This window comes from Paroedura picta, chromosome 4, assembly GCF_049243985.1.
Source record: "Paroedura picta isolate Pp20150507F chromosome 4, Ppicta_v3.0, whole genome shotgun sequence".
NCBI classification, from domain to species: Eukaryota; Metazoa; Chordata; class Lepidosauria; order Squamata; family Gekkonidae; genus Paroedura; species Paroedura picta.
The window spans coordinates 112927903-112940039 of NC_135372.1; the positions used below are offsets into that span (position 1 = coordinate 112927903).

The 12137-nt window shown below is 44.4% G+C and overlaps 1 protein-coding gene across 1 annotated transcript; it reads right to left on the bottom strand.

Moving 5' to 3' along the window:
* Window positions 1–1440: 1440 nt before the first annotated feature.
* On the bottom strand, window positions 1441–10885 carry EIF6 (eukaryotic translation initiation factor 6). The gene is made up of 6 exons (XM_077335165.1): window positions 10551–10885; window positions 9309–9394; window positions 8282–8457; window positions 6474–6650; window positions 3331–3512; window positions 1441–1741 (listed from the first exon to the last, which is right to left on the bottom strand). Exons 1-6 carry the CDS (start codon window positions 10655–10657, stop codon window positions 1732–1734), a joined length of 738 nt encoding a protein of 245 aa, XP_077191280.1. The 5' UTR covers window positions 10658–10885; the 3' UTR covers window positions 1441–1731.
* Window positions 10886–12137: the final 1252 nt, after the last annotated feature.

A 12137-nucleotide genomic window follows, 5' to 3' on the forward strand; every position in this document is an offset into this window, starting at 1 on the left:
AACCAAACCTGACATCTTCGGAACCCATTCACACAGTGACTTTACTTTCCGTATATACATACATAGCTTCAGCATAGAGAGGGGGAGTTAAAAAGCTGAGTGGTATGGGTGCCTGAGTTTTGCTGGCTAGCAAAGCACCTAGAATGGCTAAAATGCTATGATGGAGGATAAGAACAAGAGGGGGCTGATACAGACCCCCCCCCCAGCAGCAGCCTAAAAAGAAAAAAATCCCAAAAGGGGGCAATCCCTCAAGGCTTAACTACAACAAATGGATTGGAGACAAAGAGAAACCAATCAACAGGGAAATCTCCCTAAACAAACTGCATTCCAGGTGAAAGAGAGAACAATCCCACCCCTACCCTCCTTCATAGCAACAAACAAAAAAAGGCCCATGGCAAAGCCAAACCCCCTGACTGAGTGCAATCCCCCCTTGCCCAACAAGATTCTCCAACTATGCTCTCCCTCTTCAACCAACACCCAACAAGGACACATGTGCTTCTCTTGAACTTATATAGCATCTGAGTCCCATTGGGATTAATAGGTTGGTCAGTTCTTGGCAGGCAGCAGCACCTGCCAAGCTTCAGAGGATTCATATTTGGTGTTTCTAAGGTTGGAAAACGTCACCTCCACTGTTGCCTAGCAGTTCTGTGCCAGGTTTACTCTGGGTTGGTTTTGTTTATCTGTGCTGCTCCCCAAAGCTCGAAGATTTATTCAGAGACCAGCCCTGAGTCCTGATCTGTTGTATGGTTTGTGCCTATCCCTACTAATGAGCTTTGCTAATAGAGAAAGCTACTAAATGACGACAGGTGTCTATAAACAAATACTAATTATCAAAACCCGATGCAAAAATTCATATTTCTGCCTTTAAGGTTTGCTAGAACATAGTCTCTCACTGAGACTGAAGTCGACATAAGTTTCAAGGACTCCTTCTAACCTTGTGCAACAACAGGAAAGAAGAACAATTCTCGCAAGATTTGGTGCTTAAGACACAGGCAGCAGAGTGAAATAACAGAACAGGTCTACTTGTATGAATCTGATAACAGAATGACTCAGACATTTCTCTTCAGGAAAAGGTTTTAGTCAGTGTATCACCATTGTAGCAACCCAACGCTTTCTTACTGACCTCTAAGGCCAGTCACTCAGCAAACTGGCTGTTACAACTGGTTTGGCACAATTTCCTGGCTTCAGTCTAACTCCATGCTCCTTTAAAGGAGCTCTTGGCTACTGAATGAATACAAGACAGTAAGTAATGCCACAATCTCCCTGTGCTAATCTGGTCTGCTAAGCAGGTGGAAACTCCATTACTGGGTACAACATCTTTTGTTTCAGCTTAGAGCTTTTCAAAGGATGGCTTTTCAAGCTGCATGCTGAGAAGTACAGGAGATAGACTACCTTTTTGTTGAAACTGTAACTATGTGTACCACAATAATGACAGCTGCCTTTTCAACATACTCTCGAGAGCTGTAAAGATTTATTATCTCACAAATAAACTGAGAGCAACACAAAAGGAGAAACAAAAGCAGCAAAAGGAGTATAAGAGATTTCTCTCATTCAATAGTTTGCTAGAGGGAATTTATAAAAAGAATGTAATGTACAATTTTGAAGCAGTGTTGTTCAGCCCCTTGTTCCAGGCCTGCAAGAGTAACACAGTATATAATTTAGTGAGCTGTCAAACTCATAATCGGGCATTTCACTCCTTCAGAGCTTCCATGGTGGTTGGGGAGGACATCATCATGTCAAGCTATAAAAGGGAACAGAAATGAAGGTTAGCCAAAAAAAAAAAAAAAAGCTCAAAAGGGGAACAGAAATAAAGGCTAGCCGAAAATACTTAAGGGCTCCAGCAAGGCTTTTTTATTTCCAACCTCCTCCTCTAAAAATTAAAGAAGGTCCAATTGAGAACTCAAAACTTGTCACGTGAAGGTTACCAACTGCTTGGACACATATAATAGTGTCAGCCATAGCTGGAGTCAAAACCAAGTGGAATGCAGCATTCTATTTACATCTATAGCAATTCTCAGGGCCATTCAGCACAAGGACCAATGTTGCCAATTGTTTACAGAATGCAGAAACGCTATATTAAATAGTGGAATTTCGTCATTCCACATATCTTTTTTTTTAGTAGAATATAGAAGTCCCAGTAGCGTTTCATTCATTCCCCACAGGTTTCCGGTCTCGCTGGAACCACAACAAAGGAAGCGATTTTTTTCTGCGCTTCTTCCTGCCCCTGGCTGTCAATCAAATGGAACAGCCAATGGGCAGTTGTGTTCATGCTCACGAAAAGCCCCTTTTTCTTTAAGAACTGTTTTTTTTTTAACCAAACACACCTGTTGCAACGAATCTGTGTTAAATCGTTGCAAGACCTTTTTGCTGGCCGTAGGAGCTGGCGATTAATTGTTAACACGCTCCTCAAGTAGAAAGAAAATCCCCCACCCACGGGCGCGATTTGTGGCCGAAATTACAGGCACTGCCGAACAGGGGGCTGTGTTGTGCTTGGGAAATTAGGGAGGTTTGTTTTACTTTAAATCACTTCTGTGGAGGGACTTTAGCCAGTGAAGCCTCGCTGGTTCGTTGCTTTCACCGGTCTAAGGGGAAAAAAATGGCGATCGCTTATGCGGCAAGGGCAAGAGCGGGGGGAGGGACTTTCTTTCTACCGCTACATTGAGAACGCACATGTCTTTCGCTGATGTGTTGCAGCTTGTGCGCAGTAGCGGTTTTTTCAGGGGGAATCCACTTTTCCTGATTCCCTGAAAAGCGCTACAACTAAGAGCTTTTTGCGGGAGTGTTGCAGATTGTGTGCGACGTCATGTGGAACGTTGAATTTGTAGCGTTTACAAAAGATAAGACTTCTGCTACATTTAAGTTGTGCGGAATGGCCCTCAAGCTAAGCATACCATCTAAATACAAACTGACCAAGAGCATTTTAACAGTACACATAGTGTGCTCATCCTAGGATCAAGAATGGCACCACAAGCAATCTCATATCTATTCAGGGCTGAGAAGTTTAGAAAATGTTTAAAACCAATAATTTAAAAAATGCTGAATCATGGAAAACCTCTGTTCAGCTGTAATTTCTCAACAAAAAAGTGTATAAAAATGGAGGTGGGATTCACACTTTCTTGCTTTGATGAATTTTGAAAATGGTGCCCTGCTTCCAGAAGACAGTCAGCTTCCAAGGACATGATACAAAGCATCAGAAATGTTCTGAAAAGCTTAACTATGTATTAACTTATTTTAAGCGATAACAACTCAAACAAGAAGCAGCAAGAAAAATATATGTTCTGAATTAATAGTCCAGATATTAGTTTGATTTGAAAGTGATGTTTTACCTACCTGTCAACCAAAGAATCCCTCATATTAGTGGCAATAGCACTTGGCTGTGCTTCGTTGAGCTTGAAGACACTCTCAATAACTGATAACTCAGTGCTGGTTGTGTCCAGTCCACAAAAGGCACACCAGTCATTCACAACCATTCCAGCAGCGATCACTTCACTTCCACGGTTAACAGTCCCAGCCTAAGCAGCCAGAAGAGACAGCCAGAAGCACATCATAACAAGAGAAAGAATGTCTAATGTTCTCTCAACATCCTATTATTAAAATACTAGCAGAAAGGCCCATTTCTGCTAGGCCCCACTGACTGGGGGCCCCACTGACTGGGGGCCAACAGAGGGGCTTCCCTGCCCTACCCCAGTGGCTAGGAAGAGTGGAACCACGGAGGACAAGCAGACAGCCTTCCCCACCCTGGCCTGGCAGCCTGGAGGGCAGGAAGAGCAGGGTGGCTGCTGTGAAGCATGCAAAGTGGGTCTTCCCCATCTTCCCTTAGCAGTCAGGAGCCTGGGGAGGAGCTGCAGAGTGCAGGCAGAGGATTCCCCACCTTCACCTGGCAGCCAGGAAGAGCAACTCAGTGGCACTGGAGTGTGCAGCTTGCCATCCCCAGGCTCCCCCAGTGGCCAGGAGGGAAGTCAACGTGGACGGGTGGACAGACAGAGATAGGTGCTTACCTCCTGCCAGCTCCTCCTCCTGAGAAGCATGGAAACAACATGGAGTGTGGGGGGGTAGAGCCTTTGACTGGCCCTTAGGGGGTGAAAGCTCTCCCTATTGAGGGTCAATCAGAGGGCCAGTACATCGTCGGGTAGTACCCCATGCTTTTTGTTAGATATGATAAATTCAAGCCATCCAGAATAACTGTTTTGTTTTGTTTTTTGCCGGGGGGGGGGGCCGGGAGAATGTGAAACATTTCTACTGCTTGGAACTGTTTTTGATAACCACTTTAAACATACTACATGAGCCAGAGCCCCCAGGAAAGGGAAGGCATTTTTTAACCAATCCATGGAAATTTTTCAATTCATTAGGGGGAAAAGTCGAGAGGAGCCTGCAAAAAACTTTCCCTTCTGGTCCTTGTTAAGAATATAAGAGCTAGCTAGATCAGACCAATTGTCTATGTAGCCCAGCACATGGCCACTGTATGAAACAAACCAATTGCTCTGGAGCACCAAACAAACAGGTCATGGGGGCCAGGGCCTTCCCAGGCTGCCTCTGGAGATGGAGGTTCCCTTCAGTCACCATGGCTAGTAGCCACTGCTGGACCACTCCTCCATGAATCTTTCCCTTTTAAAGCTGTCTATCCTTGTTAGCTTAAGATCATACCTGCAAGCTGCATTTTTCCCTGTATGGGAAAGATATGGTCACATCCATGATTTCGTCACTTGTAGATGAAAAAGCAGCCTGGGGTGGGGGGAGGGGATTTCAAGCTACAATACCAGCTTGTCACCAGCTACTCTGCATTGATGCAGCCTGGGATTTTTAAGAATGCAAGGAAAGCATCATGGCATGCCTTTTGCCTAGAGCACAGAGCCCGATCTTACCCGTTAACAAGACTAACCATTTAAAATGCAATGCTGTTGCACAAACATCTCAATCACTGTGCTGATATGCACTTCAGGTTTAAGACTAGTCAGTTGGGAAGGAGAACCTGCCAAACAAGTATGCTATCCCAAGGCCTGGACTGCAGTGCTGTCTTGGAATCAGGACATGCAGAATCACGTTCAGCTTTGAACTTGTGATATGAATACTGTTGCACCAAATCCACAAAACTAAGCCACCTGCCAATGCACATCAACCCAAGTCCTGTGTATTATATACAGAGCATGAAGGCAAAGAAGCTGACTTGACTGAAACAGAAGTCTACTTGCAGTACCTGAATTTAAAAAAAGACAAGAAAAGGTGACCAGAAGAAGAGCTGTTTGTTATACCCTGCTTTTCACTACCTAAGGGAGTTTCAAAATGGATTACAATCACCTTCCCTTCCTCTTCCCCACAACAAATAGCCTGGGAGGTAGGAGAGACTAAGAGAGCTCAGACAGTTCTTGAGAACAGCTCTAATAGGACTGTGACTAGTCCATGATCATCCAGCTAGCTGCAAGTGGAAGAGTGGGGAATCAAATCTGGCTCCCTCTTTAACTAAACAGTTAAACAGAAGACGGACAGTCCAAGATTCCCAACTCCAGGATAATAAGCGGGGAAAGTTTTATTGTTTAAGTCGGCTTTTCTCAACTTTTTTACCATTGATAAACCCCTGAAACTTTCTTCAGGCTTTGAGAAACCCCAGAATATGGTTGAGAAACACAACCCATCATTGGCCATTTTGGGAGGGGAAGGCAGGTTGACATGGTCATGTCACCCAATAAATGCTTAATTTTTAAAAATATACTAAAAATTAATTAACTCCAAAACAGTCAGGAAACCCCAGGGTTTCACAAAATCCTGGTTGAGAAAGTCTGGTTTAAGTAAAGAGGGAACATTTGCCTAACTTTATATCAGAGTCATTGTTTCTCCTCTCCACTCATCTTTCTGAAATGAATTACTATAACTTGATTTGGCAAAAGAAACATCAGTAAGGTTACATGTAGCTCACTCATACCTTTTAATAACATGAATGAAGCTAAAATATGTCAGTATCAGTACAGCAAAATATAAGGCAAAGTAGCACATATCAGATGATGTACCTCTGACACTGCCATCTTTCATTTAATGCTCAGGGCAAGACCAGTGCTTCAGAGCACACCTCACCATCCATGTGCTCTGCGTGCTCTTACCAATGCGCCTTGTATATTTCTTGTACCGTTAAATTAACTCCTCACTAACCCGCCTTCTGCTATGCATATTCACCCTATGCTACTACTCTCATCTCTTAGAATTTTCTTATTTCTATTATTCTTATAGGTTTTCTTCTTTTAGTGCCACTATATTTTCCCAGTACCATGCACAACGTAGCAGAACCGAGAAGTAATTTTATTAATAAAATTGGCAACAATTAGAAATTTAAGTTCCTGATACAAATCAGATGATATCAAGGCACAGATGGATGGTAACATGGTAACCAATATGTACTGCCTGCTCATACCAACCCTAAAGTCAAAAGAACATATCTGAATCATCTGAGGAAACTTAGAAATCTGACTGGAAAGAATACTAACCACAAGTGGGACTTGTAGCAATGAGGAGAGCTCATCTTGGTCTTCAATAGAAGTCTTTGGATGCACCAGTCCTCCTTGATTACTGAATGCACAATAACTTCCCACCAGCACTTGATCTGCTAGTGTCTGTCTGAACACTTCTACTTTTAGTACATCAGCTAAAATCTCCTCTGTTTCCTGTAAAAACAATGGGAATGTTTAAAATTAGAGCTGTCAACAACATGAAACTGTGTTTACTTGATTTTTTGCTTTTAACAGACCACATACCAATTACACTTTAACACTGTTCATGTAATAAAGCATTACTATAGGGGTCTTTTTGCTGCTTAAGCTTGACATTTAATAAACTAAATCTATCGCATAGAAAGAAGGAAGACAAAATTTTAAAAACACCTACATCGATTTCAACTGAGCACTGTCAGAATTACAGAATTTATTTATTTATATTTTGATTTGTATGCTGTCCCTCTCCAAATGGTCTTGAGGTGGCTCACACCAGTAAGATTAAAAACCTGTACAAGTTTAAAATTTTAAAATGCATTAAAACCAATTCAAAGATCTATCTCTGAGGATAAAACTGCTAGCCAGGCACAGAATGGAGGATAATGGGGGTTTGGCTGGAGGGGCCCCATTAGATGGGGATGGTGGACCCTGGTCTTAACCAAATGCCGTGCCATCTTGCATGCCCTTCAGAATTTTACAAGCTCCGTGAGGGCTTGCACTCATTCCATCAGGCTGGAGTCAGGGCCAAGTGCACTTCACTGGGGCCAGGGATCATCAACAGGTTGGCGTTAGCTGAACAAAGAATCCTCTGGGGGACATATTCAGAAAGGCAGTCCTTCAAGTACACGGGTCCAAGACTGCATAAGGCCTTAAAGGTTAGAACCAGCAACCATTGCAGCTGTTGGGAGAACTGGGAGAGCTATCTAAGAGGTCTGTGATAGCTGCGTTCTGGAGCAACTGCAACTTTCAAATCAGGGATAAGGAATACAGCGATACAGCGAGTTACAGTAGTCACCTCTCAGTTCTTACCTCTTTCATTGCCACTCTTCTCACCATTTCTGCAACACTACTTTGACTTCAGAAACAACACATGGCCATGGCAAATTGCAGCACATAGCTTCACATGAGACCATGCTCTCAACCAGCTCACAGACAGGCACTCTCTCTCTCCTTCCCACTTCTGCGTCTGGTTTGCCGCAAAGAAGCCCAAGAGGAGCAACCCTCAGCACAGATGAGGATACATTTGTCCTCATCAGCAATGATCTGATTACTCTTAGTACTATGATCAGATTGCTCCAATTCTGTATCCTTGCATATCTCCTAGACATCACTCATGGCCTTTACCCCAACTAAACAGAAGCAAGATAATGAAGGTGCCGAGGTGGTTAGCAGTCTGACAAGTTAACATGCAGTTTTAGAAAGCAATTCATTTCTATTGGATTTAGACATCTTGCAGTCCAGACTGCAGTAGAAAAAGTTGCCTTTTGCTCAGTGAACATGAGAGGAGGGAAATCACCTTTCAAATGAGTCCTATGGCATGTACTGAGTCTTCATCATTGCTCTCGATTTCCCCACTGCCTCTTCTGTTATCTCCTTAACCCAAGGAACCGAGGTCATTTGAGCAGCAGGGAGTTGTAACCTTACACAAGGAGTCTGGAATTCCAGGTCCCCACTAAGGCCTTAGCTGAACTGCTAGTAAAGTTCTCAAAATCCCTCTGGAAACCAGTAGGATCCAGAAGTCTCCAAGGGGAAACCAATTTGAAATTAGTATGAGATTCTGAAAAAAGGTCAAATAAGTCCTTTACCCTGTCAATGTCTGGATGAACAAGTGCTACATAGTCATTGCAGGTGGTGACATTGCCCAAGGCTGAGAGGCGTTCTTCTATTCGCTGGATTCGCACTGAATCTGGAAGACTGTTTCGGATATGCTGAAGCTCCTGGTCTGTGGTATTGTTTGGGACTAATAATCCATGCCTGTTTCCTAGAAACAAAGACAAAGACTACTCTTATAATGAGGGTAAAAGGGAGTCAACTCCTGCTTTTAAATTCTTCCTTCCAAGACCCCCATGCTATATAGCAACCACCAAAAGCAAATCCTACCATCATAGAGCTAGAAGGATTGAACAGTGTGTCTAGCTCAGCCCTGCCATTCGACCCATAAAATCTAGATCACAGAGTATCAAAAACAAGGTTCATACAGAAAACTATACACAAAACAGACTGATCTAGCAAGAAGGTGAACCCTACTGCTCCCCATAAAAGGAGACAAACCCATTACCACTTACAGACAGAACATTAAGTGGAATAAATACAGTTCACATTTATTTATTCAATTTCTATACTGCCCCTCCTTGCAAGTTGGCTTGGGGCAGTTTACAATAATAGTAAAACTTTTAAAATCAGTATTTCCCCCCCCCACCCCCTCTTAAATACCTTCCACCAGGTTAACCCTACTGGTGATGGTCTAAACTAGGGGGGATGGGCAAGGAGAAGGAAGGAGGCCCATATAACAAAAAATTATTTAGCATCCTAATGATCAGCACACAGGTTTTAAAGTATTTTTCTTCCAAGCTCAATTGTGACAAAAACAATACAAAATGCTCATGAGAAATACTCCATTAAACTCTACAATGAATGTACATCTGATGCACTCATTGTGTGGGTGTTTATATCCTGAAGAAACTGTTCTCCTAAGATACAAGTGCTTTTTTACCTTTGAAAAATCAGGAAATAGCACACTGGGAGATGGGATAGTAAGGAAGATTAAAGGCATGTTCTAGGAAACTCATTTTAAAGGAGTCCAGAATTTATCAGTTTGAAGACTTCACTTACCCACACACATTCTGCCAATGATCCGACATCCAGCAATAGAGGCATGGACTACAGGGATGGTATCAGAAAGCTCCCCTTCAAAAACACTAAAATAAATAGCAGAATAATGTTTACACATTACATCAACTACAGAGCCAGGAAGTGACTTCAGGTTACACCTTACTACATAGCACAGTGAATTTTTAAGCAAAATACACCTTTCGATGTTTCTTTTAAATTGCTTATCATTAAAACACACACATCTCTAATTCCCAATGTATGAATCTGCTGAGAATAAAAATAAAATTTTATTCCATTATAAACTTTCATGAAATAGAGGCCACTAAATGGATAATTGCTACAAAGTTATTTTATATCATAGCAGGAAAAAACCCTCAGACAGGAAGATCAAAGTAAGAACGGAGGGGAAAATGAAACACATTTACTAGTTATAGTAAATTACTTAACCCCAGGTTTGGTTAAATTTGGGGGTGGGGGAAGACTGTTATCAAATTTCTCTTCATTTCCCCTCTGAAGTTCTGTTGTTGAAGAATTGTTATAGTCATGTAAGAAGTATAAGGAGCAGTGATGATGCTTATATTTTAGGGTTTGAACATGCCCCCCCTTATTATAGGAGAGTGGAAAAATAGCTTGTCAAGGCAGTAAAAAATGAATATCCTTATGCAGTTTTATGAGCTTTTATTTACTGTAACCCGCCACAAAGCTCTGGAGAGTGGTGAGCTAGAAATGTAACAATAAATAAAAAAATAAGTACTCAGGCAGTCCCACTGCCAAACAGTGCACCTCCATGGATCTCGCCTTTGAAATCACAGCCTTGAAAAGACCCGAGGGAGTGGCTGTGCTGACCTCAGAAAAATGAGTCTGGGCGAAACCTGCCACCACTTCAGGTCTGGGCAAGGAACTCTTGGCTTTGAGAGGCCCAGTCTGAAAGGAAAAGGAGCTGTTTTTTTTATACCCCATTTTTTAATACCCGAAGGAGTCTCAAAGCAGCTTACCATCGCTTTCCCTTCCTCTCCCCACAACAGACACCCTGCAAGGTAGGTGAGGCTGAGAGAGCTCTGACAGAACTGCTCTGTGAGAACAGCTCTAACAGGACTGTGACTGGCCCTGGTCACCCAGCTGGCTGCATGTGGAGGAGCGGGGGATCAAACCCGGCTCTCCAGATGAGAGGCTGCTGCTCTTAACTCCCACACCCCGCTGGCTTTCAGGAGGCCCCCAGAGGCGCTGCGTCTCTCCATTCACCTGTAGAAGCCCTCGGAGCCCCCGACGGCCACCAGGCAGTAGGCGTTGGTGAGCTTGGCGAAGCACCCGATTTCGTTGTTGTTCTCGAAACTGGCCCGGACCGCCATGGTCGGAAGAGAACCGGCAGAGACAGTGAAAACGAAATGGAACTTCTCTGAGCGGCTTCCGAGACACGAGGACAGGCCACCAACTACTAGCCCGGAAACGCAATGCGTCACTTCCGTTTCCTGGATCCCTTTTTCCGGCGAGCTTTGAGAGCCGTTGATGGTGGCCGATGAGGTGTCTAGGGTCAGAGCCCCGCGTCGCTCTAGGCCTGCGCGCAGTGACTGTTGGAGGGGGGGGAGTGGAAAACTGGTCCAAATGAAGACCGGAAGTGGCGATACCGATAGTGTAATTCCAGCCTCTTCCCCCGCGATCCCTTGTTCGGCAATTCCCGCGAACTTCCGGGGGAAGGGTACCAAAGAATTAGTCTGAAAGGGAGCCCGACGTCCCGTCTCGTTGTGTGCAGCGCCGCCTGGCGTTCGTTTGTAGCCTAGGCTAGATTCCAAAGGGCAGCCGTATTGGTCCGAAGTGGCTCAACAAAACCAGAGTCCCGAGGCCTCTTCAAGACCAGCGAAGATTCCGTGCCCGTGCCCTCTTCCTCAGACCAGACCAGACCAGCCCTGAGGGCGTGTGCATTAACCCCAAAAGCGCGCCTTGAACGAATCCTTGCTGGCCTCACAGTTGCCTAGGCTCGACCTTTGGGCCATGGAGACGGGTCGCGGGGGAGGGGGGTGGGGAGGGGGCTCGGCGGCAGTCGTCATCCTCCCTTAGTGGGGGGCCTGAACGAGCGGCTTCCTGGTCCGTGCGCAACTATTCCTCGGTGCGTTTGAGGTTTTTCGCAGTGAGCAGGAATCTTGCGGCGCCTTAAAGACTTTTCGCGTGCTCGTTTTTTACCCTGGAATCAAATGACGCTCGTCTTCGAGCTGTCTCCAGGCGCCTGGTTATTGCTGCTCCAGCGGACTCCCAGGGCTAGTTGGCTGAGAAGCGCGCTGCTGCCGGAAATTCGTGGAGCTCCGAGGGCAGATCTCGCGTGGGGAAACTGCCCCCCAGTTCAGAGGGGCAAGATTCAGGAAGACTCAAAATCCACGTGTTGTCCAACAGTGGGATCTGGATCTTTGGAAGGACGGGTGCATAAGGGCCTAAATGTGCTCATGAGGATGAGTGTCACGGGTTCAACAACTGTCACCAGCCCACCCTGGAACTGTTTGTTTTTATGAGGCAGCAGAAGCAGGACATGCCGGCAGGAAAGGCAGAAGGTGACTACTAGAATCCCTTCTGAATTACGCTAGGTTTTCTGATTAACCATTGGCAAGCACCAAAGCAAAAGTGATTGGCTGCTTACAGGATTTTGTTGTAGAACAAAGGTTGAATCCAGTGGCACTCTTAAGACCAACAAAATTTTAACTGTGGTTAAGTTGCCTTGAGCTACAAGGGAAGGCGAGATACAAGTATAATGATAATGGATGATGATAGATTCTAGGTACTGTATCCTAATGGCAGAACAAAATGCTTACCCTTACATTAATACAGATTCCGGGGGGATAA